This window comes from Emericellopsis cladophorae, assembly GCF_022114955.1.
Source record: "Emericellopsis cladophorae strain MUM 19.33 chromosome Unknown NODE_54_length_149988_cov_118_678836, whole genome shotgun sequence".
NCBI classification, from domain to species: Eukaryota; Fungi; Ascomycota; class Sordariomycetes; order Hypocreales; family Bionectriaceae; genus Emericellopsis; species Emericellopsis cladophorae.
The window spans coordinates 77070-102766 of NW_026250979.1; the positions used below are offsets into that span (position 1 = coordinate 77070).

Sequence of the window (25697 nt, forward strand, 5' to 3'; positions counted from 1 at the left end):
TCACGATCACGACTCTGACTATCGGTTATGCCCCTGCAGATCCCCCAATTTCGACATCCAGACTCTTCCTCGTTAGTCTCCTGCGCGTGGCGAGCTGAAAGCTGGGCCAGGTCTAGATGCTCATGGATGGGTCCGCGACTGGACTCACTGGAGGCATGTTCACATACAGCTCGGAGCTGACGGCAAACGCACGCGGGTTTTGGTCGCCGCGGCCAGGCACATGGTGGCACCAGCGCTGAACCCCGACAGGGCCACGCGATTCACGTCGAACTGGCGAGACTGGCCCGCGGCCCAGCGCAGTACATCCTCAGCGTCCTCCATGGGGGAACGGATGCTCGGGTGCCTTGCGGCAGTCAGCGTCCAAGACAACCACGCGAGCCTCCCGCGCGATCCTCTCGCAGAAGGCATGGTCTATGCCGAGATTGTCTATAACAAAGCCGCTGCCATGCCAGTTGACCACGACAGGCGAGGGGACATTCGGGTCGCGATAGGGAGGGTAGTAGATCCACGCGTCGATGAAGCGGTTAAGGTCCCGCGACGGTATGCGGATCGCTCGTCGGTGGCATGACGGTGAGGGTGCGAGGTACTTGCGCATAGCGCGGCTGGTGAGGAAGCGCATCAATGCCACGATGAACTTGAGCCTCCAGTACTAGAAGAAGCCGCGAGAGCCCATGGTGCTGGTAACGCGCCTACGAGGCCGTGTCTGTTTAGGTGGTAGGAGGAGAGATCGCCCTCTTGAAGCGAAGATGAGTGTTGATATATGCGCCGTCGATGCACTCGGCGTAGGATCGACAGGTAAGTAATCGGCACAGGCAGGGCTTGCCAAGTCGGGGGAACTTGTTGGGCTTGTCGCCAATGACAATGTGAACTGATAGCTTGCATTCGGTTCGGCGAGCAATCCTGCCGTCGTTGACTCATCGGTTCTGGCGCGGCTGTCCGGCACTCGTGGCACCGCGTGAGAGCGACATTTGGCCTCACTCGTTGCCCAGGAAGACCAGGGTGGGCAAAAGATGTGAGAAAATGCAAGTGATCTAAAATATCAATCGATTATTGCCTTCATACGCCAGCCCGTCATTGGTATCCCCTTACGAACGCCTGGCGCTCTACCCGCCCCGTCCACCCACGCCACAGTAGATATACGGTCATAATCATACAATACAGGTGGAAATACATATATAGTAAAGAAGGAAAATGTCGTCGTGAGATACAGTGTCACATCCTCGAGTTATGGGGCCTCCAGCTCTTCGTCGCAGGTTTCTGCCACTGGTTCCAGTGTTTCTTGGCGTCGTACCCGTGCAGTCGTTGCTTGTTCATCAACTCGGAAACGCTCTTGGTCTCCTCCATGGGCACCAGGTGTGGGTGTGCGTGGTAGGGTAAGACGGATTTCAGAGACTTCTTCGTCACTGTCTTTGCAGAGGTGCCGGACGCGGCCTCTGCCTTTTTCATCTCCTTGATGAGATTCCTGACTTCCTCGTCCTCGCTCAGGATCTGCGCCCGCAGGAAGTATGGGCTCTCCTCGGCGGCTTCCTGGATCGACTGCATCACCGGTGTGCGTGGCGTGTATTCAATGCCGTCGAGCTTGGGAGCATATTTGGGATCGGGGACGACATTGGGATCCAGAAGCGCCTTACCCCCCTTGTGCAGCAGGGACACAATGTCGAGACTCTCGCCGTGAGGTATTGGGGTGGTGTGGCTAGGCGTCACACAGTCCATGTCCACCTCCTTGCGCAAGACATGGTCAAAGTCCACGGCCGAGAAGTAGGCACACGACTGTGGCAGGTCGTCGATCCCGACCTGTTGGGCAAACATGGCGCGCGTCCAGACGTTGGCCACTTGGAGAGCCATGGCAGCACGGTACTTGTCTTCTTCTTTGACGAGGTAGCGAATCTCGTCATGCACAGTGATCGCCACGCGCGCGTCCAGGTTGAATTGCCGGATGAGGTAGTCCATCGCGACGATCAAGAGGTGCAGATAGTCCACGCCAGACGACTGGATGGCCCAGTTGATGCGGGACGTCAAGTAGCCGCCTTTGTTGACGAAGCGTCCCATGAGAGCTTCAGTAATCCCTGCGCCAAGGACAGGTGTACGTGGTCTTTCCTGCTCCGCAAACTCTTCCAGTTTGTTGAACACAAACGATTCCGTACCGCCGCGCCAGAACGAACGCTTGTGCAGGGTCCGTCGCGTCGTCTTGGTGCCTTTTGTGTTGGCATAGAGCTTCGAGGCGACTGTCATAGTCTCCTTTTCGGACAGAGACGGGTTGAACTGGCGCAGGAGTGTCGCGGCGAACTTGAGACCGGCTCCATAGATACGACCGTAATTGAAGACCTTTGCATCGTTTCTGGTAATGCCGAGGATGGAGGCTGTCCGTGAATGCAGATCGGTGCCTGCAGCCTTGGTTCCCTCCAGTGTCATGAAGCCAACAGCGTTGCCGCCGTGAAGCTTGAATGTGGCGTCGCCCACGAGACTCGCGATCCACAGCTCTTCAGAGTCAACATCGGCGCCTACAAAGATATAACCCTCAGGAGCCTTCACCATAGCCTTGAGCTCCGACCCAACGCGGTTCTTCTTGGCGTTGCTCGCTGTCAGCCACGTATTCTCGACGGCTCTGCGCGTGATGGTCCCCATTGGAATGATCTGCGGCAAAATGTACCCCTCGCTGGCGGCAACTGCCTTCTTCGTCTTGCGTTTGATAGCACCTGGGATGTCCTCGTCGTAGACGACCATCTGTGACCTGATGCGGTCGCGAGCGCTGATCCAGTAGGAGCAAGAGGCGTTCATTTCGAGAGCTTCCTTAGCGTACGGGTACTCAGACGATAGTATCCCGTTCTCAAAGTACGTCAGATATGCTTTGGCCATCGGGTTCGCACATCGAGCCGTGGGTCCGTCCTTGTGCGGCAACTTGAAGTACGCATGGTCGCGATCGTCTCGAAGGGCCGCCTCCTTTTCACTAAATGTGCACTGCACCATCTGTTTACCAACGTACTTGGCAGCTTGTGCCTTGGGCACTCGGAAGGTCCACCCATACTCATCCGACCAGGTGAGCGAGTGTCCGTCCCAGGAAAGGCGCAGCAATAGGGGCGCTATACGTGTGCGTACTGAGACGTTGATCGGCGCATCATTCTTAGCGAAGAGATCCTTATACCATTGCGGCATGCCTGGCTTCTTCTGTCGAGCCGCTGGTCGAGGAGGGTCATTCTTCTTCTTGCCCTTGACCATTTTAATCTCCTGCCCAGACCAGTCCAGCTGTTTCATCCACGGATCGTTCCGCCAGGTGTCCGGATCCTCTTTGATCTCCAGCGCTTTTTCAGTAAGGGCCACAAGGCGTTCTTGGACAGCGTCAGACAACTTATGATAGGTCGCCTCCGTATTTGCAATGTACGCATCCCAAGACTTGTTGACCGGGAGTATGACGGACGATAGGTGACGGAGTGCAGCGAAGCTGACAGGATGCGGGCAAACTTCCAGGAAATTGGGAAAGACAATCTGGTAGACACGATGGGTGATAGCCACATCGGCTGCGCAGTAGTCCAGCAATTCATCCAGTTTGCCCATAATACCGGCTCTATCGAGCTCGCCAAAGTCGTCCCGCACGGCCTTGTCGATCGAGACATTGAGATGAAACTTGGCGACATCTCGTAATGAATTGACCGAGCTTCGTTCTACCCATAATTCCTCTTCATCATGCGCGCTCTTGCTGGACAGCAGCTCTGCAAGGCTATGATCCTCGGTTTCCGTAGCGACACGTTCTCGCAATTCACGATTCTTCTTGTGGCGCATCCAAGTCGGTCGCTGCCGGGAGCACATGCCATTGACGGCAACGTGTAAGGACATTGTATCCATGAAAGCATTTCTCGTCTGCTTGATGTCGTATTCCTCCAGAATCCGGGCGCGGTCGAACCCAACATTGTGCCCGACAATAATGCGGTCTTTCGTAGGCTTACCCATGGGAATCAATTGCTTGTCGTTCGTTGTCTCGCCCAGTAACCACGGCGAGAGCCAAGCATACCAGGCTGTTGGACTCGAGGCGCACGCCATGACGGCAAATGGGCTCTCCTTCCACATCACTTCGGTGTCAAAACACAGCATGTTCTCGTCGGGCGCATTGACCGCTTCGGTCTTGCCGTCTGGATAGTACTTTGTCCATCCGCTGCGTCGTACCCATTTCCGCGGTTTCAGCGGCGGGTTGGACCGCGCAAACTCCTTGGCATATCGCAAGAATGGCTCCGCGCTGTCCTTGCCAAGCTTGAAGAAGTGTTCGTCGAGGGTGCGCCCTTGCAGCGGCGGCAGGTTAAAGGAGATCGGTCCGGAGTTGTCGGTGTTCTTGCCGAGGAGATCGTGACGTCGCAGATGGTCTCTGGACAATTCCACAAGCTCCTTGGGAGCAGGCTTGCCTCCATCGGGGAAGATCTGATCGTACACGTGCGAGCTGAGCTGCTGGACGCCGATCTCGTTGTATCGCGACTGAGACGGGAGGGCTAGGCTCTTCTGCTGTTTCGCGACGCCGTTGGTGAGGGCGGCGAGCCATCGAACGTGCGGGCGCTGGCCATGGCGACGAGAGGCCTGGTGGCGAGCTATGCGAATAAACCCGGGTATCGTCCCTTGGCAGAGGTGGCCAACAGAGGCACTGAACATCATTCACACGCGGCGCTGTCACATCACGAGCTCGTGGCTGTGCGCAACCGTGTCGTCGCTTCGGCTGTGGTATCGAGTGGAATAATTAGGGTCTTCCGTGTGTCATCTGTCTGATTTCGCTGCTGCGCGAGGGATGAAATGAATGACGGCTGCTGCATTGCATAGGGGACGTGGGGCAGCGCATAAGGCCAATCAAAGATTCAAAGGGGCTGAAAGCTGACTCAGCAGATCTCCACTATCAGTGCTGTGACCTGTCGTGACTAACTACCCTACACGTCCCAGTGACCAACACATTCGAATGCGCGTCCGAGGTTTGAAATGACAAATGTATTGGCTGTGGCTGCTTGGCATTATTGAATGTCTGCTTTGCCTGTTGTCAATTCTCTGGTCGATATAGCACGTTCTTCGGCATTTTGACACCAGCACAAGTGGTGACCATATGTCGTTGTCTCAACTCAAACTGGAAGCCGACGTATTTTGGCACCGGATCAAAAGGCCGCCTTCAGATGTGAAAATAGTAAAAAAAAAAATGAAACAAAAAAAATTTGTGTGGCTTAACTCGAACGATCAGCACTTAGAAGCAACGTAGCTCATATCTAGAAACACATCATTCGTGCTTGGTGCAGATACCATCGCCTTTGCAGTTCCAGTCGATGACTGTGCGTCCTGTGACTGTCTCGGGCCCTGACCAAATCCCATCTCACCACCAAGACAACGACGGTGGACGCACCTCGGTTTCTTGCCTCCTACGTCCTCCGTCCGAACCTGCAGCTGAGCACACTAGACCGCTCTAAACGCTGCGCCGTCTGGCATTCTCACAGCTCACAGTCGCCGGCGAATCTCTCAGATGTCCAGCACCCAGTTCTCACCGGGCGCATCTCATGCTGCTCGATCACGTCTGGTCCCACCCAACCCTCCTCGAGACTTGAGCCGCGTCCCCTCAAACCCCCGCGACAAACGACCACCGCACCGAACAACCCTCGAGCCGCCGGTCGCTCATCATCACCAGCGTTCTTCCTCGCCTCGACTCCATGCTGCCAACTCTCCATCACTCACGAGACGTCAAAGTCAACAAGCCTCCTTGCCCGGCGGACCCGCAAGATTAGTCGACCCTGGTGGCGCCTCCGTCGTCGCCAACGCCAACGCCGACGCTGCCGCTTCGCCACGACGTCACGCCTCTCCTCACCCACCACGCGTCTGGCCCGACGACGAAATCTCCCTACCGCGTCTACGGGACGATCCTATAGATAGAGCCCTCGCTTCGTCTGGCTGGTCGCCCGACGCTCTGAATCACCTCTTCACCAGTGACGCCATACTCAACGACCTTGCCAACAACACTTTTTCCTCGCCCTCCACCTACCCATCCTTCATGACCACGAACCAGCCCTCGCAGCCCCAAATCTCTACAGAGGACGCTACCATCTCGCCACTTCTGCTTGCCGACAACATGCCCGCCACCACGCGCCGACGCAGCACGACTGTCATGCCAGCCTCGTCACCTCCCACCACAGCGCGAAGGCTCCATGCAGCGTCTCGAGACAGCGGCCCGCCCGCCAAGAAAATAAGAATGGGCAACGACGAAGAGGATCCGTTCAAGAGCCCATCACCACTCTTCAGCGAGGAGCCCATCGACCTGACCGATCCCGCCATCCCCCCCGAACAAGCCGTACGGAGCCCAAAGTCGCCGCCTAATGTAAAGCTCGCAAGTTTCCAATGTGCCATCTGCCTCGACAACGTCGAGAACATGACCGTCACACACTGCGGTACGTTCCATGCTCGAGTTGTATCTGTTGCAATAGTTGCTGATCAGCGCAGGCCATATCTTCTGCGCACAATGTCTTCACTCTTCGCTCTGCGTCGAATCCACAAAAGGCCGCTGTCCAATGTGCCGCTCCAAGATCGACATCAAGCCGCGAGACGAATACAACAGCAAGACAAAGGGGTTCTACCCCATCGAACTAAAGTTGATGACCAAGTCAAGAAAGGGCAAGCGCAAGGTCGGGGATACATTGTAAAAGGGCAGTAGTAATTGGCGTGGAATGGGCATGGGCGGCGTTTTGGGCACACTCATCATACTACATACATTGCAAGCAAGCGTCAGGCGTTGTTGATAGGCTATTCGGCGACCCAAGCATTAGTCGCCTTGCGTTTACAATGAATACGTTCACAAATCCAAATGCCCGTGCAAAGCCGCCTCTAAAATCAAACACCGTTTCTTTTGTCTCCAACGCCAATTCTATCAAGATACATGATCTTCATATGCATGCGGGCCGGGGACCTCGACTAGTGAAACAGCAAATCGCTTTGCTTCCTCGTCTCTTGCACTGTCTCCTCTTCGAACTGCGAACAATTAGTACTGCTGTGTTCGTTGTCACGCGAAATTGCTTACCTCAAGAAATCCTGTCGCAGCAATCATTATGACAAGGGCCTCTGCTAGGTCTTCCACCTTCTCCTGCAACCGCGCGCTTACGTCCTCCATCCCAATGCCTGCGCTTCTCTTCAATGCATGCGTGACGAGCGAGCGATGATCGACTAGAAACTTGCGGCCCTGCACGACATTATGCGAGCCACGACTCACAACGGCAGCGCCGATAATCCGCACTGTCTTTGCAAGCAGGTCGTAATGTGCCTCGAGGGCTATCGATCCTCCAACTCGAAGCTCTGGATCGGCAGTGAAGATTTGGGACGTCGCGAGCGTACGCAGCAGATTGGCGTGGAGAATGTGTTTCGCGCCAGGTCGTGCTTGCGCGAGATGTTGGATGAGAGCGAGACGCGCGTTCTGGAAGTTCTCTTGTTCTTTAGTCCCCGACGTGAAGACTTGGTGCCACTCCTGCATGATGTTCTGAAGAGAGTCGACAAGGACGCCAATGAAGTTGAGCCTATTGAGCATTTCCACAATGAAAGCGTCGCCCTCAATCTGGTCGATATGGACCAACGTCCCCAGGAGGATCAGGGCTGCTGTTTGGCATCGAGGCTCGCCATTGTAGGCATCGTCGCAAATTACGTTGAGCAGCCTCTCCCCATAGACCCTAATTGCCTTGACGACCTTGGTTCGGTTTTTGACGAGACCATCATCATCCGGCATGCCGGTCAAGTATGTGTAGCAGTTCTCATAGTAGACCGATCGTAGCTCAGCGCTGTCCACCCATTTTCCAATGGCCTGAATACAGATCTGGAAGATCTGGTATACCTTGTCGTTGATGAGGTTTCCCACGGCTAGAGTCGTTGTATCGTGTGCATCGGGGGATTTCGGGGCGTACAGCTTGGACAGGAGTATCTTGGACAGCTTGGCGAGAATGATGGCATCGGCTGGTCGTTCGGTAGCATTGGCTTCGAAGCTTGGTAGGATCGACTGCAAGGCCTGTAAGAAGAACTGGGTTCGAGCGGCGCCTTCAAAGTCGTTGCATTCGGCCATCACCAGCAATAACTTCGCCCAAGCTTCCAAGACCGAAAGGCCTTGGGATGCGAGCTGCACCTCCCGATTGGTCATGACCATGCTGTCTTCGATGGCCTGCTCCTCTTCTACCAAAATTTTGGCTTCCGAATCGGCAATCACAACACCTGCGTGTTTCATCGCGCTGCGTTTCAAAAGGATCAGTTCGCGTGCGCGCTCCACGTTCCATATCTCGGTGCCGTCAGCCCCATGATCAGAGCAGATACCGAGGTCAAGGTCCCGATAGATCCGCAAAGGGGGGGGCTGTATTGTCCATGCATTAGGTGGGAGGTGAAAGTCGAACAAGTCAAAGATGGAAGGCACGGCTATCGGTTCGTTCTCATCACCCATGATTTGCCCGTTAAGTGCCTCAAAGATGCGTCTTTTGACGCTGGGCGTCTTGCCCTGTGAGATCATGCAGAGCTCCATCGCAATGTAGTCGAGAGTCATGCCACGCAAGGAGAGCAGATCCAACAGCGACGTCGCACCCTCGGTGACCAGGAAATAAGGAGTGTCAGCAGCCTCGCCTTCCCAGAGTAGACGGGGGTGAATGACAGTCTCGCGCAGCAGGAGATGAAAAAGAAGCTCATTGGATCTGAGCTCCTCAATAATAAGCGAAGCGGACAGCGGTGACGACCACAGGACTTGGAGAATGCGCAAAGCGCGCACCCTCAGGCCCACAAGCCACTGCCTCACACCGTTATGATCAGTTGTTGGCGTATCAAGTAGTAGCCTGAGAACAACATGGAAGAGTGACTCGCGCTCCTCAAAGAGACTGTTCGATTCGATGGACACGGAGTCAACGCCACACTTGAATCCTAGCAAGAGATGGGCTATCGTAGGCTGTCCACTCGTCTCCAGAAGGCATTGGTAAAGGAAATCGAGGATATAGACTTTTGTGGCGTAATTTGCAGACTCAGCTTCGCGTGTCGGGTCCAACGGTTGCATCAGCTCGGAAATGAAAGCGCGCGCTATGGATTCGTGCTCTCCGTTTGCTTCCATGGCGACAACAGCTTTATTGCGGTGGTTGTGTCTCACTGACCCAGACCATAGCGACGTAATCTTTGACGAGGATGACATGCGCTCCATCAATTTCAGACAGGCGAGTGTCAAGTTGGCGTGGCCGAGACCGCAATAATTGCCCATATCGACCACCAAGCCGAGCCTTGACACAAGGCCATCCTCGAACGTGGGGTATGCTGATTTGGCAATCGTTTGTGGTCTTGACCTGGGCTCAGAGCGAATAAGTGGCTTCACGATATCGAGATATGTCACCTGTAGATCGAGAATTTTGCTGATGACCTCGACGCCACGAAGGATACCCAGGATCAACGGTGAGTCAGGAGCCGCATTGGCAACATCCACTGGCTCTTGATGCACGGTACTGTACAAAGCTGCTATGACCCGCTCGTTGTACATCCACTCCATCACTCGCGTGAAGGGATGCAAGCGAACATAAGTTGCCAAATCAGCCGTGGCAATGATGTTGTCGACAGCCATATTGGTTCTGTTCGCCGTGATGATCAAGTCTTCATTGAATGTGTCCAGGCATGCCATAATGAAATCGAGGCAGCAGAGTCGCAAGACACGAATCTGGTGAACATCTTGCAGCTCGCTTGACTTGGCCGCGAAGATCATCCCCACAACAAAGTCAACGTACACATCGATGCCGGAAGCGCGGTATGCTGACCCCAGGTTCTCAGGGAAGGGCAATCCATCATTGAGGGGACTGCTGTCGACGGCTGGGCGCACCAAGGCAAGGAGTAGCTGTGTCAATGATTCTGGGTCTTCGAAACCATGGCTCATCTCGTCGAATGAGCGTTCCATAGAATTCTTGGGGGATGATTGGGGTTGGCGATGGTGGGCTGTCAGAACAGTAGCATAACCACCCGTCACCCATTGGTCGAGGCATTGCCACATCGTGTGGCCCTCAGCTGTCGACTTTCTGGTAAGCAGGGCCTTGAGCGCGGTGAAGCCGCAGCCGCGCAGGCGTGGGGGTATTGGAGCGCTGGTCAGCTCCAGAATAGCCTCGACGACGTTAAAATTTGTGTTTTGGAGCAAGAATAGCCTAGCTGTCTCATTCTCTGTGGCAAGCCTGGTCATGAGACGAAGATACGCTTCTAGCATCATCGCCGACTCAGGCTCTGTCTCCAACACATCAGGTGCAACCTTGCTGGCACGGAAGCGTACAGATTGTGCCGGGGCAGGCTTGTTCTTCGCTTTTTCAAGGAAGAACTTGAGCTCTCGGAAAATTTGCGCCCAGGATAATGATTGCGACCTCCTCATCTTCCCGGAAGAGTGATGCCCCTCTTCCAAGAGAAAGTTGTGGGCATATTCGGCACACTCTTCATTGCCTGACACGGCGGAAAGCATTTCACAGAAGGCCGTCACAAGTGGCGTCGAAGCCCGGCGGGAAGCCCATTGCAAAAATCCGTTCAAGTTGCTGTCAGGGTCGTCCCAGAAGTTTATAGCTGCTTGGGGACGCTTGTCGTAGGCGTATGCGATAATGAGCAAGAACCTCTCCAAATCCAGATCTTGCTCATGAGCCTGACTCAATTGTCGCTGCTCGTCCTCTTCCAGACGAAGTCGGCGGAGAACATCGGGCAGATTGGTAATGAAGCTGTCAATGAACGCTTCAAGCTGGGAGACCAATGCCTCTTGAAAGAAATCGCTGAACTGCACCAATTCAGCGTTGAGAGTCGGGGACTTCCTCTGTAACCAGCGATGCATGCCAGCCCGGACCGAATCGTACCAGTCGGGCGACCTGGCGTCACCGGCAATCGACAATAGAAAATCAAAAGCACCCTCTTTCAAGGAATCAAGGAATTGCTTTGCTCTCTGTCGATCTTCTGCGTCTAGATCAATCCCAGCCGGAATTGCAGCCTCGGGGGGGTCTTCCAGGTAGAAACTGCTGTATTCCGCAAGCCACCAGGCACGCACTGACGCTTGGAAGAACGACAATGCCCAGGGCGGCTCGTCGGTGACTGGGAACAGGCGCTCACTGAGTGGGCGAACTTGCAGAAGATCATGCCCGCCATCCAATGAGCCAAAGGCTTTCATGAACGCGCCGACCGCAGGGATATTGTGGACCAGGGTATTGTCATACTTGTCCAACTTGCGCAGACTGTCCATGAAGTCAGTCAGATCCTGGGTGGTCGCCTGCCGTTTCTCAATGAACCAGCAGAGGAGCACGCCGAGGAGCTCATGCTGCTGTATCAAACTGATTCTGGCAAATTCGACGGTTTCCAGCTCCTCTGATATTCCGCCGTCACCCGACTGACCCAACATCTGAGCTGCACTGACTTTGTCTGACAGCTTTTGAATCCACGCCTTGATCGACTGCATAGCTGTCATGCATCGGGGAACCATTTGCGTCGTGCGACTCGCACCAGGCTTTGCGCTGAACGTCTCTGCAACCCAGCTTCTAACGGTTTCGCTGTTCATGTTTGGCGCAAGGTCATCCAGTTCTTCGTCCACGTCCATCTCGATCAGAACTCGAAGTGCATCAAGTGCATATTTGCGCTGTTGGTGAAAGCGGACCATGCCGCACTCGAGCAGAGATCTGCCGAGGGTCGCCAGATCGGCTTGCGCTTCGAGAAGACATTGCGCTGCAAGCTTTTCGTCTATGCCGAGCTCGTCGGATAAGGAAAGTGCTGACTGTTTAAAGTCCTCGTTGATAGAATATTCAACCTCGTCGACCGTCACTTTCCCTGCATCAATGTTAGCCAAGAGCGCCTGTAACTTGAGCTGGGCTCAACCAACCACTTTGGACATCCTTCCTGGACTGGTCATTGTTGGGAGGTAGCGACCATATTCGATCGAGCTCGGTCTTGAATGGTATCACGAGGGCATCGTTGCCAAGGGTGTCGATCGCCGGCAAGCGTCCCTCCTGTATGGCCAGCAGCTCCTGGTGGAAAGCCTGGAGAGTCTCTAACGTAGACAATTCGGCCATGGTCGCGATTCCCTATCGTTGCATTGTGGATTTTGTCTGCTCTTGGACTTCGGTGTCCTAGTCGTTTGACGCGCCCAGACAGTACCAGGAGATGGATGGGTACAAAAATGGGTGCGCTAGACGCGCATCAATCCCTTATCTCCGGAGAGCGCTGTAATGCTTCGGTGAGAGAGCGACGAGTTCGTGGACGCGACGTTGGTTTCTTCGTGTACTTTTTCACAATTCATTGGGATTGAAGCTAGCAGACAGGCTGGGTGTAAACAGCTGTTGCGCGGGCGGTGAGTGATTCTGCCGCCTGCCTGCAGATGGATAGGCGTTGGTGACGGGAAGGTGCGTGGGCCACGTTCACTGGAGGCAGGTTCCATCGCTACCGCGCCGTCACTGCTCTAGCTGAGTGTTGCAGCTCAACAAGCAGCTTATAGCCCACAGCGATAGAACGAGCCATGATTGAGACGCGTTTGACGTGATCTATACTTAGCCCACCTCACTCATCGTCACGCTGAGTCCAGTCGAGATTGCGCCTTTGACAAATGCAGTCAGCTTCATGTTACCTGACGATGGCGTGTGTGCCTTTTGATTTGTCGCGCTGTTCTGTCGAAACATATTATTCGAACTGGCGTCGGGAAAGAACAGCATCCTGAAGTTGAGGTGCCGCGTTCACTATTGAAGCGAATCGAGTTACTCAGTTCAGTGTCAAGACTAGAGAGGAAGTGTACCTTCACGGAATCTGCCCGGCATGTCTTTCCAAACAGCGTCAGAGTTGACGAGTATGTTTATGCAGCCCTTTTCCTGGACGTTGTCTCCAAGTTAACAAACATAGGCACCATCAAAGACAAGTCTGCGAGCATCACAAAGAGAGTCAAGGCTATCGAAGGTCGTATTACATTGGTTACTCAGCTGCCTGGTGACTGACCTTTGCTCAGATCTTGGTTATATGCTGGATCCCCAAAACAGAACAGCCAATCTGTAAGTTTTCAAGCAAGTTTGCCCGTTAGCGGAGCTAATGAACGTGTCATTAGCGACCCAATCAAAGATCGAGGATATCGTGACATTCTTGAAACCTTCTTCAATTTTGTTTTGGAGCAGAAGCATGTATTCTATGGAGTCACGAAAAGCAAAGCGCCACAGGCTGGTCCGCGGCTCGAGAAGTGCGCCGATGCTGTCAAGAAGACTGTATCTCGCTGTTTACTCAAGCTCGGCACCAAGTCGGTGCTTTCAATCGTCGCCCACATCACTGAGATCTTACATCGATCCAATGGTGGCTATGTCGAGCCCTTGGTTTCAGGCTATGTCAAGACCTTGGCCATCCTGCTCTCCCGGAATGCTTGCGTCGAACTCCTTGTGCGGAAGGAAGACGGGATACACTGGGATTCCTGTGTGGATCTTGTACTTGGACTCGCTTCATATTACCTGCCTGAGCATCAGTCCAATGTCTCGAACAGAGCCTCGCCCGCTCCAGGGACAGGGACTATGCGCATGAGCGGAAAGTCCACTGCCTCGACGCAAAGTCAGAAGCTCTCTAGTCAGGGCGAAAACGATGCAATGGGCCGACTAAGAAGCACATTCGAGGCACTACTCGACTTGCTCAAAGTTGGTAACGCCCCTGTGATGCGGCGTTCCCAAGAAGTTGTGGAGCTCACTGTGCGTACCCTCAACGCCAGGTCGTTCAGTCTCGGCACTCTCCAGAGCACTTGCTTTTCGATCATCAACACGGTCTTCCCCGTCTACCAGACCGAGGCTTTCGAGGAGGCCATCTCACTCGTGCATGATTTGGTCCCGCTCATGAGCTTTTGGTGGCGTGCCGAAAAAGTGTCTCAGGATGAGCTGATCCGTTCGCTGAGAAACGAAATCCTCAGGTCAATATTCTTGGTTCAACATCACCTAGAATACATAGCCTTGCGTCGAGAGGACGCTGAATTTCCCGTCATGCTGGAAGAAGTGGCGCAACCACTCTGGCGGGAGTATTCAAAACGAGGGGAGACATTTCGCCTTCAAATGCAAGACATTACTTTCTCGGTGTCTGAACTGGCCGCAAATCATCTCCAGAATTCCTTGTTTGGTCTTCGTCCACACAACATTGAGGGCGAGAGTTACTGGGCCCTGGTCCAAAACTTGGCCATTTTGGAGTCGCTGCTCTCTAAGAGACAGCATGCGAGTCCCGCGCGCGACTCGGACGACGACGACGACGACAAACCACGGAAAAGGCAGAAGACCAGCGTGCCAGCCAGCCGGTTGCGCTCTCAACTTCGCTCCAGAGACATTGGTATTCGTCGTACGGCACTTCAAGTCATCCCGTTTGTGGTGGGTTCTGGGAGCCTGACGGACCCGGAAATCACTGATCTGCTCGAGGAACTTCTCATACTTGGAACAGACAAAGATGCAATCATAGCCTCGTGGGCCCTCGTGGCGTGCGCTAGTTGCGGGCTTCGACAGAACGCTGTCCAAGTCCAGCAAGCGACCTGGCGTTACGTGTGGCATATGGCTGTGAGACTGGTCAGCCTGCCTCCCACTAGCCGCGCTGCCTGTGTTGTCCTTTCAACGATCTTGACTGGCAATTACCTTCCCTACCACGAAATATCTGAACACATAAACCACATTGTTACGACTGCCGACGTCAGTGGTCCAGCTGTACTGTCAGATGCGTCGTTGGCGTTGATGCTGCAACTTTTCCACGTGCGCAACGTCCGCCTCCCAAGCGCGAGCCAAGCAACCAGTGGCCACATCATACGATGGGTCTTCCTGAGATGGAATCCCGGTGAGCTTGGGTACGCATCTTCTCACTCGCTCCACTCCCAAACTGGACAATTTGTGAACCTGTTGCGCGCTTGCTGCGGCGAAGGTCCGGTCTCCTTTGGACATCCGCTTGCCTCTGTTGGTGGTCGTCTGAGTGAGACGTGGATGGCGCAGCAAATCATGACTCCTTTCATCAGGTACCTCTTATTGCTCGACGACAGGGAAGACCAGGCGAAGAACAAAGCCACCATTGTCCCGGCCGAACAAGCTCAGCGTTCGGACACGGGAAGCTTCTATCCTTCAAGAAAGCTTGTGCTAGAGCTACTTACCCCACGTTTGGAAGACTTGAACGAGCTGTGCACGGCCTGGACAAAGAAGGCTAGTGATGGAGGCGTACAGATCTCTTTGGAAAAGTTCCAGAGTTTGCTTGCTGCCGTTATGGTCGGCTCAGCACTTCTCCCACAAATCTCGGATCTTAATTCGACCCAGTCAGCTACAATAGGTTCGAGCGTTCTTGGTCTAGCCGAGAAGAGCCTCAACGTTGCGCTGGAATCTATCGAACCCCAGGTTTTCGTCGAGGCCACTCTCCGTCTGGCCAGACCTTGCATCCCCAAGTTGAAGAGCGACATTATTTCCGATTATTATGTCCATCACCGTGGTCTGCTGAATCTACTTGCAAAGATTTACGACCTTCTGTACAAGCGCCAGGCCACCGACAAATCTGTGAGCAATGTAGATTTGATGGAAGTTGATGAGGAATTCGAATCTCAAGACAGCGGCACCGCAGACGCGTCAACTCAAAGCGTCGTTCCGAGACGTACTGAAGAGCTCCGACTGGACTCAGCATGCTATTACGTTGATACGAAATACCGGTTACAGTTGCTGAACATTGTCGAAAAAGATGAAGGTCTAATAGGCGTGCTGCCTGATGGCCTGGTTGACACGCTCCTCGCCGCTTCCGATGAGGAGCTGCTCATGTCATCCAACTTCATTCTGGAGGCATTCCGATCCAATCTCACCCTCAGCGCGGACACGGCACGCGACGTGGTCCATCGCTTAGGTGACATAGTTGCAAGGCTAGAGTACCAGAGCTCAGAAGTGGCATTGAGTACTTGCATCGATGTCATAAACGGCTGCCACGATATTTGGCTCCAAAGCTCGGGCGATCTCAGGCAGAGCATCGGCGACATGTACAATCATTTTGTGGTTGTATCCCTGAGGATGAATGGCTTCTCTCCTGCGGGTTACATCTCCATGGTTGGCCTACTCCTGACCTTGCTAAGAGCAGAGCCAGACTACGCTACCAACGCGGGTCTTGAATCTTGCAGAACATCCCTCCTGTATATACTGGCGAATGCTCCTCTCAAGGCCAAATGCTTCATCGCAGATCACATAGCCGACGTCTTCGGTCTGTACATCTTGAAGCTGCACGATGAAGTTTTCATCGATGTTCTGAACAACCTGCCTTCAAACTCTCGAAACATTGCCGGCATAGCTTTCCGCCTTCAAGTGCTGTCAAGGCTAGCGTGTCGATGGCCGACCCTGCTTCGCAGGTGTACATACCATATCTTCGAGACACCAGGCAAGATCACAAGCTCACTGAAACATGCCAATATCTGCCTTCGAGACATAGCGCAGCACTTGGCCTTGGCCTCACCCACGGAGTTATTTCGTCTGTTTTCTCGCCAATTGCTGTACACCTGGCTTGACAGCGAGCTGATCGAGGACATCCCTTACGATATCTTCGGATACTCTAGCCTCTCCGAGCTTCTTTGTGATGCTCAAGGAGAAGCCCTTGGACTCATGATCATGCGAGGTCAAGTTGATATGAGCAAAGAACTCGCTCGTCATGTGCGTAAATCAGAAGCAGACCTAGTCAAAAGCAACTTCCACACGGCACTGGCTTACAGTATGATCTACGGCGACTCATCGGGCGGTGATGATCAGGGTCTAGGTGAAAGTCTTATCGAGCAGGCAATTGGCAAAAAGGGCATGGCCGAGGCTCGTTACGAGAGTTTTGCTGACATTGTCGCCTTGTTCATCGACGTCATTGACCAGGACAACCTTATCGAAAAGACGCTTCTGAAACACGGGGATTTCGCCTATGCTGGGAAGATCATGGCGAAAATCAAGAGTCTGTCGCATTCGAGCGCCTCGCTGCCGCCGAATCAACAACCCACCTTCAGGGCTCGTTTCTTGCCATTCGAGATACAACGGCTGTGCGAAAGCACAATCTTTGACTTCCGGGAGATCTGGACACCTCCTCTGGTGTTATCTGTCTCACGCAAACTTTTGAACACTGTGCATCCGGCACTCGGCTCTCTGCATGCGTGTTCCGTTATCCGGAAGGTGCGCATTTTGGTTTGTCTGGCCGGTCCAGTGGCATTGGAATCTTATGTCATCGAAATGCTGTTGAGCTCTATGGGTGCCTTTCTGGTTGACTCTGAGTGCGCGGATGATGCCCTTGGGATAAGCCAATACCTTCTGTCCGAGGGATCTGCCTATTTGAGACTCGTGCCCTCGTTCCTCGCAGGCTATGCGTTGTCAACCCTGGCTTCTCTCAGGGTCTTTCTCGAGTCGAATCAAGCGAGCACCACTCAGGAAGAACAATTTAAAGCCACAATGAGCAGGGCGAAGGCCTTCCACTCATGGTTCGCCGACTATCTTGGCAAATACGATTCCAAAGCATTCGACGGTTCTAACCAGCGGAAAGGGTTCTATGCAATTACTAGCGCAGCTGCTTCCATTCGATCGTCTGGAAATGCTGAAAAAGGCACGTCAGAGAGCAAACTGCTGCTTGAGATTTTGAGAGACGGAAGAAGCGCCAGCCAGTTGTTGAACGAGGCATCCAGACGATCAGCCATTACCATTCTGTCTAACGACTTTTCTTTCCCAACTGAGATGAACCGTGATGTGATCGACACTGACGAAGAGGCGATCTTTCTCTCAACCCCGATATGGAAAAGCTCTCAGGCCAGTGCGCTGAGCGATCCTTACTTGGCATGGGCTGGCCGAGCTGTTGGTCGGTCGTTCTCAGCTTCTGGCAATATCCCGCTCGATGTCATCCGTGAGACCCGGCTGACGGAGTATCGGCGTCTGTCCCATGAGCTAGAAAGCTCCGAAATGGGGCTACTGACCCTCCTTCAGCAGCTTACTTCCAGCTCAGTGTCTGCGACCGCGGGCCTTGCCGAAGCTGCTCTACGAAACACCATCTCGCAGGCTATTCAGCAAGGGGATGAGTCTCTGCTAGTGGCATGCCAGATGTGTCTCCGCGAGCCCCTTTTTCTGGCATCTCAATGGGGCAACTACCGAAGCCCCCCATCTGAGCTAAAGAAAGCACAGGATCCTCGCAACGAGCTGATTTGGACTTCAGATATTGCCTCGCCGAACTGGGCGCAGGAGTGTTCAGTCTACCTGTGCCAGTCAGCTACAAACTCGATCTTGCTGCCCAACCTGATTCCAATATTCTCGACCGTCAGAGGCTTTGCAGAGGAGGCTTTCCCATTCCTTCTGCACCTTGTGCTGTACCTGCAACTTGACCAGCAACAGTCTATTCGGAAGGCTTTCAGCGGTTCTATGAGGCAATGGCTCAGTGGCCCCCATCCAGATTCAATTCCGAACCAGACACTGCTTCTCAACTCGGTATTGTACCTCCGGACCCAGCCGTACCCCAAAGAGTCGTCAATGGCTGATCGCTCGTACTGGTTGGACGTCGATCTCACCCAGGCAGCCTCGGTGGCATGCGCTTGTGGCATGTACAGGTCTGCCCTCTTGCTGGTCGAGTCCATCCCACCAGATACAGGTCGCGCCTCTCGGAGGTCTTCAGCGGCTGCGCCCCAGATTACCGGCATCGACGACACCTTACTGACAATTTTCGAAAATATTGATGACCCGGATGCCTACTACGGCCTGCCCGAGGAGCCAAGTTTGGCCAAGGTGTTGTCGCGCGTCGAGTATGAGAACGAAGGCACCAAAAGTCTGGCATTCCGTGGTGCTCAGTACGACACGCATTTACGACAGCGTGATGCGATGGCTAATGATGATGCGCAGCATATTGTCAATGCCTTGAACACCTTGGGACTGGCTGGCCTCTCCCACTCTGTGCTGCAAACCTTGCAATCGTCTGGTGCTGCCCCATCGTCTCTCAGGAATACATTTACAACAGCACAGCGACTTGAATCGTGGAACTTGCCGGCGCCAACCCAAAGCGATCACTCTGCAGTGGTCGTGTATAAAGCGTACCAGGCCATGTCTCAAGCCATAGGTCCTCAAGTGGTTCGCTCCACCATCTACGAAGGCTTTGAGCGAACAATGCGAGCCTTGGCGACTTCGGGGGCTCGAGCTGCACACATACGAAAGCACCTGTCAGCTCTTGCCGCTCTCACAGAGCTGGACGATGTGATGAACGTATCGGATTCGGCTGAATTCGATTTCATGCTGCGAAAGTTTCAGGATCGCCGCGAATGGATGAAGTCGGGGCTGTATGAAGACGTCAGTCAAATACTGTCCTGCCGTGGCACGACTATGAGCATGATGAGCCAGCACACGAACCTCTTACAAAACGCGAAGATCAGCGTGGCAGACTTCAGAGCGATGCAAGTAAAGTCTTTGCTTGTGTCTGCCAGTATATACCGAGATTATCGCGCAAAGCAGGAGTCAACCAACGTCGCGACCACACTCATGAGCCTGATTCCCATTTGCGCCGAGCAAGGCCTACAAGTGGACGCGGCAATCAAGATGGAGGTTGCCAACTCATTATGGGACCATGGTGAGATGAGCACATCGATCCGCATGTTGCAAGGTATTGATCAAGACTCGTCGCTCAAGTCACAGAGCGTTGCCGTCAGCCGGTCAGATCTCTTGTCCAAGATTGGGCATCATGTTTCGGTAGCACGACTGGAGAAACCTGGAGACATACAGAAAAACTACCTTGAGCCAGCTCTCAAGGAGCTCAAGGGTTTGACGGATGGTCCCAGTGCCGGCACCGTCTATCATCAATTCGCATTGTTCTGCGACGGCCAGTTGCAAGACCCGGCGGGCTTGGAGGACCTCGCGAGACTCCAAAGCTTGAGGCAGGCAAAGAGCGACGAAGTAGCCGGACTTCAGTCCCTTGTAAGCAGCACTCGGGACAGCCAGTTGAAAAATCGCTACAACCACGTGTTGTCGAAGGAGAAGCAATGGCTCCACCTGGATGAACAAGAGCTGCGTCGCGTCGAGCAGACCCGCAGTGAATTCGTGCGGTTGAGTCTAGAGAACTACCTGCTGTCCCTCATGGCTTCTGATGAGCACAACAACGATGCGCTTCGCTTCATCGCACTGTGGCTCGAGCGATCTGCAGAAGACAAGACCAACAAAGCTGTCTCGAAGTTCCTCGAGCAGGTGCCCACGAGGAAATTCGCAGCATTGATGAACCAGCTATCATCACGCCTCCAGAGCACGGACTCAATGTTCCAGAAGCTGCTGTCGGACCTCGTGTACAGGATTTGTATCGATCACCCGTACCACGGCATGTACCAGGTCTGGTCAGGGACGAAAGTGAAAACCAACACAAAGGACGAGGTGGCCATGCAGAGGTGGAAAGCGAACGAGAGGGTCGCGCAACGTATAGGGACGAATGAGTCCGCCGCAGGGGTTTGGCTAGCCATTGATAAGACAAGCAAGTACTATCATCTGCTGGCGATGGACAAGAATACAACAAAGTACAAGCCTGGGGCCAAGATCAACCTCAAAGATTCACCGGCTGCGCAGAACCTCATCAACGCCCTTAACAAATACCGCATCCCGCCGCCTACCATGCACATGGAACTTTCCCCGACCATGGACTATTCAAACGTCCCTATTATTGCCAAGTTGGAGCCACAGATGACCATAGCCTCTGGTGTCAGCGCGCCCAAAATCATCACAGCTGTGGGCACCAACGGCGTGCGGTACAAGCAGCTTGTCAAGGGTGGCCACGATGACCTTCGCCAGGATGCAATCATGGAGCAGGTGTTCGCTGCCGTATCATCGCTCCTGAAACTGCATAGAGCCACGCAACAGCGGAACTTGCAGGTCAGAACATACAAAGTACTGCCGCTGACGGCGTCTTCTGGCCTCATTGAGTTCGTGCCCAGCACTATTCCGCTGCACGAATTTCTCATGCCAGCCCATGAGCGGTACTACCCCAAGGATTACAAAGGAAACCAGTGCCGCAGAGAGATCTATGGGGTCCAGGGCAACCGGACCGAATCCCGCATCGCGACATATCGTAAGGTGACGGATAGGTTTCATCCCGTCATGCGATACTTTTTCATGGAACACTTCTTGGACCCAGACGACTGGTTCGCCAAACGCTTGGCTTACACGCGAACAACTGCTGCCATCTCCATGCTAGGCCACATTTTAGGTCTTGGTGACCGACACGGCCACAACATTCTTCTCGACACCAAATCCGGCGAGGTGGTGCATATTGATCTCGGCGTGGCATTTGAGGCAGGTCGAATCTTACCTGTGCCCGAAATGGTGCCATTCCGTCTCACGCGTGATATTGTTGATGGTATGGGTATCACCAAGACCGAGGGTGTTTTCCGAAGGTGTTGCGAGTTCACGCTGGACGCACTGCGCGAAGAACAGTATTCCATCATGACCATCCTGGACGTGCTGCGGTACGATCCTCTGTACACCTGGACCATCTCGCCTTTACGCCTGGCCAGATTACAGAAATCGAGGCACAATGAAGACGCCTCGGTCGATGAGACGCAGCCCAGCGAGACTGACGATAGAAAGAGGGGGAAAGCAGGTGGCGATGTCAACGAACCCACCGAGGCTGACCGTGCGCTTGAGGTCGTCCGGAAGAAACTGAGCAAGACGCTCAGCGTGACGGCAACGGTCAATGACTTGATCAATCAAGCGATGGACGAGGGCAATTTGGCGGTGTTATATTCTGGTGAGTATCTTGTGTAAGATGCTATTATTGTGATACTAACTAAAACTAGGCTGGGCGGCGTACGCATGAGTGGCTATCACAACTTGAAAGGACGACTTGATCTGTACAAATTATTAGGGATGGGGTGAATGTATCTGTAAATATAAGGGTAGTACCTAAAAGAATAATGACCCACAATCTGTCGGACTTTACGCGACTTCACGCGTCGGTCGCGCAAACGCCGTTATCGTCACCTCCACATTTTGGTCTTATCGGGGACTGCTGAGCTGCAACGATTCGGAAGTTGCTGGACGTCGTCATCCATCTTCTTCATCGTCTGTAACCACACCTGTAACCTCACATTCTTGTCTCGCATTGCATTGTGTCGTCTATCTGCGCGCTCTTCTTTCTCTTGTCATACCAGTCCGCGTTTAATTCCCATCATAGCCTAAGTACCGCGTCTTCATCGCCGCGACCCTGTCGGTCTCTTTCGCTAGCACGGGGTACCCCACCATAACCACTTGGGCCGCCAAACGTGACGATTCTTAACATCGAGCTCTACTACGACGGCAACCCTTTCCGTCACACGCTTTCATCCGACCGCAGCTTGTGCCCATGCAACCAGCACCAGCGCCCACCTCTCCCCGCCGCCGCCCACGCCTCGACTCCTCCCCAGCGTCCACGAGCAAACGCCCCAAGCACACTGCCGCCCCGATGGCGACCACGCAGCCAGGCATGCGGCCTATGAAAATGGCCAATCAGGGCCATGAGCAGGCTTTCGAACCTTACAAAGGCATCAAACGGTTGACCATAAAAAATCTCAAACCGGCAAGCTCGGGGAAGGCCAACGCTGGAGTGGAGGAGTACTACACAAGGGCACTTGGTGACATTGACAAGACGCTGCAGGCGGTCTTTGTGGGCGACAAGCCGCCAGTGCCCTACGAGAGACTCTACCGGGAGGTCGAGGATCTTTGCCGACGGGGCGATGCGGAAGAGGTCACCAAGGTACTCAAGACGCGGATGGACACGCACATTAGCAAGATTGTGCTGCAAAGGGTCAACACGGAGGGTCGCAACTCTGATATCGAGACGGCCGAGAGTCTGGTGGAAGAGTGGAAGCAATGGAACACGCAGATGACTCTGATCCGGTCGCTCTTCAGCTTTGTCGACCGCACGTATCTCCTGGCCAACAGACAGAGACTATCGAGCATCAACGACATGACGATCCACCATTTTAAGAAAATGGCCTTTGCCACGGAGATGTCCCCTGGTAGGCGGCTCGTCAATGCGATGTGTCAGATCATCGACGACGATCGTCGGAGCCGGGAGTTTGATGGGTCGTTGTTGCGAGACTCGATGCGCATGCTGTACATCTTGGGTGTCTACACAAAACACTTTGAGCCAGTGTTCCTACAAAAGTCGAGCCCGTACTTCACCGAGTTTGGCCAACGGTACGGCACGGCGAAGCTCGAAGCGTACATCAAGGCCTGCGAGGACTTGCTGCGCAAGGAGCACTACCGCTGCTTACTATACAACATCGACTCGGCCACGGAGAAGCAGCTTATGGACGCGGCACACGCCATACTGATCGATGACTACACGGATAAGTTGCTTGACCGGGCAGAGTTAGACAAGCTTCTAGATGCTAAGGACATGGAGTCGATGAAGGGACTGTACGGCATGCTGCGACTATCAAACATACAAACCAAGCTTCGTGATCCTTGGGAAGCGTACATAGGGGACACTGGTGCGAAGATCATTGGCGACAAAGAACGTGGAGATGAGATGGTGGTCCGATTGTTGGATCTGCGCCGTTCGCTCGAGGTCATGATCAGAGATGCATTTGGCGCCGACGACATTTTCCTCAGGGGGATGCGAGAAGCTTTTGGAAAGGTCATGAACAGCAACGCCGTGGCAGCAATGTGGAGCACCAAGACATCCAAGGTCGGCGAAATGCTGGCCAAGCACATTGATATGCTCCTCAAGGGTGGTCTCAAAGCAATACCTGCGTCTCTGCTATCCGACCAGCAGGATCGCGCTACGGCGCAGAAGGAGGGACAGTCCAGCACAGCGGACGAGGACGCCGAGCTGGACCGCCAGCTCGATCAAGCTTTGGAGCTCTTCCGCTTCATCGAAGGCAAAGACACATTTGAGGCGTTCTACAAAAAGGACCTCGCCAGGCGCTTGCTTATGGGTCGCAGCGCAAGCCAAGACGCTGAGCGTAGCATGCTCACCAAGCTGCGCAGTGAGTGCGGCGCCAACTTTACGCACAATCTGGAGCAAATGTTCAAGGACCAGGAGCTGGCCAAGGACGAAATGGACTCTTTCAAGAGCTACTGCAGCCACAACGAGGAGCGCCAGTCCCCGATCGACTTATCCGTCATGGTGTTGTCCTCTGCCGCTTGGCCATCGTATCCCGATGTCCGGCTCTCGCTGCCGGACGAAGTCGCTACGCAAACAGAACGCTTCATCATATTCTACGAAAACAAGCACAGTGGACGCAAGCTGAATTGGAAGCATTCCCTTGCCCATTGCACATTGGCCGCCAAATTCCCCAAGGGCGGGAAAAAGGAATTGATGGTCTCGGCGTATCAAGCTGTCATCCTGCTGCTGTTCAACCCTGTCGCGGCCGACGGTGCTTTGACATATGAGCAAATGCAAAAGGGTAGTGGTCTGTCAGGCTCAGACCTCGACCGCACACTGCAGTCCCTGGCGTGCGGCAAGGTTCGCGTGCTGAGGAAACACCCGCAAGGCCGGGATGTCAACCCGACAGATACATTCACATTCAACAAGGCATTCACCGACCCCAGGATCCGCATCAAGATTAACCAGATTCAGCAAAAGGAGACCAAGGAGGAGAACAAGGCCACACACGAGCGTGTGGCACAGGACCGACGCTTCGAGACACAGGCGGCCATTGTGCGCATCATGAAGAGCCGCAAGAAGATGACACATCCTGAGCTGCAGGCCGAGGTGATCACCATGACTCGGAAGCGAGGGAGTGTTGAGCCGGCGCAGATCAAGAAGGAGATTGAGAGGTATGTTTTGACTCCAAGACTGTATTGTGTACGAGGTATACTGATCCCTCCGCAGCTTGATGGAGAAGGAGTATCTGGAACGAGACGGCAATTCGTATGTATACGTATCATAGACGATTCATACCACTTCAACAAGGTCGCGTGTCATGACTTCTCCACTGCCAACACAAGTCCGTCCAAGAAATCGATTACGCAGTGTCAATGTCTCAACTATTTGTATTGAGCCGTGTCCGCAAATCGGCATTCCAATGATCATGGCGAGTATTATCTTCAGACTCGTCCGGCGGTGTCTGTTGCCTAAGCTATCTGAGCGAAACTGAATGAAGCTATCCTAGGCCATAGTGCCGGGGATAAGGAACGTCGGTCCGTGACAGCAGTGCGCGCAACGGCAGTCGATGCCGGATGCTAGTGGGGTCTTGCGACGCGACATGGGTAGCAATCCCATCGTTTTGCCTGGCACCACATCACAACATCCATAATCATAGCGACAATGTGCGGTCCACGTGATGGCGACGGCCGAGTTCTCGGCAGCGCACAAATCTAAACGTGCACATTGCGACGCCACCAGCCTTAAATCCCGACCCTATGGATCAAGACCGACTGGCGATTGTGCCACAGTACATGCGCAAATTCCATGCGTGGCCTACAAACTGAGGGCATCCATGGTGTTTAAGTGCAAGGCTGTACTGCGGCGGGCTTACGAGGCCGACGGAAGATCTCACCAGCCATGGACGATACCGTGTCGAAGGGGTCCGTTTCTCTTGTGGTTACTGGATGGATACCTTCTGTTTGCCCACATGGATGAAGAAGAACTGGAGGTATGTGTGTTCTCGTGCTCGCATGCCACTATGGATGCCGTGGGAGCATGAGAGAAAAAGTTGCACGGGACAATGGTTGCTGCCTCGGACTGCCATGGACCGCTGGAAAACACGATAATCATTCGGGGGCAGACCCTCTTGTAATGTCGGATAATGAGGGGAATTGAAGTTCAGGCTAATATATTAC

At 53.9% G+C, this 25697-nt stretch overlaps 5 protein-coding genes across 5 annotated transcripts; 2 read left to right on the plus strand and 3 right to left on the minus strand.

The window, feature by feature from the left end:
• Positions 1-307: 307 nt before the first annotated feature.
• On the minus strand, positions 308-595 carry J7T54_004513 (uncharacterized protein; the record flags this gene model as incomplete). Its single annotated transcript, XM_051509098.1, has 1 exon — positions 308-595. One exon carries the CDS (start codon positions 593-595, stop codon positions 308-310), a length of 288 nt encoding a protein of 95 aa, XP_051359873.1.
• Positions 596-1212: 617 nt separating this feature from the next.
• On the minus strand, positions 1213-4635 carry J7T54_004514 (DNA polymerase gamma-like protein; the record flags this gene model as incomplete). Its single annotated transcript, XM_051509099.1, has 1 exon — positions 1213-4635. The coding sequence occupies one exon, from the start codon at positions 4633-4635 to the stop codon at positions 1213-1215; it is 3423 nt and encodes a 1140-aa protein (XP_051359874.1).
• An 844-nt stretch (positions 4636-5479) lies between these two features.
• On the plus strand, positions 5480-6647 carry J7T54_004515 (E3 ubiquitin-protein ligase complex slx8-rfp subunit-like protein; the record flags this gene model as incomplete). Its single annotated transcript, XM_051509100.1, has 2 exons — positions 5480-6395; positions 6448-6647. The coding sequence occupies 2 exons, from the start codon at positions 5480-5482 to the stop codon at positions 6645-6647; spliced, it is 1116 nt and encodes a 371-aa protein (XP_051359875.1).
• A 268-nt stretch (positions 6648-6915) lies between these two features.
• On the minus strand, positions 6916-12017 carry J7T54_004516 (nuclear pore complex protein Nup205; the record flags this gene model as incomplete). The annotated part of the gene is made up of 3 exons (XM_051509101.1): positions 6916-6972; positions 7022-11775; positions 11831-12017. 3 exons carry the CDS (start codon positions 12015-12017, stop codon positions 6916-6918), a joined length of 4998 nt encoding a protein of 1665 aa, XP_051359876.1.
• A 934-nt stretch (positions 12018-12951) lies between these two features.
• Positions 12952-24805, plus strand: J7T54_004517 (uncharacterized protein; the record flags this gene model as incomplete). The annotated part of the gene is made up of 4 exons (XM_051509102.1): positions 12952-12983; positions 13037-21675; positions 22280-24692; positions 24748-24805. 4 exons carry the CDS (start codon positions 12952-12954, stop codon positions 24803-24805), a joined length of 11142 nt encoding a protein of 3713 aa, XP_051359877.1.
• Between the last annotated feature and the right edge of the window lie 892 nt (positions 24806-25697).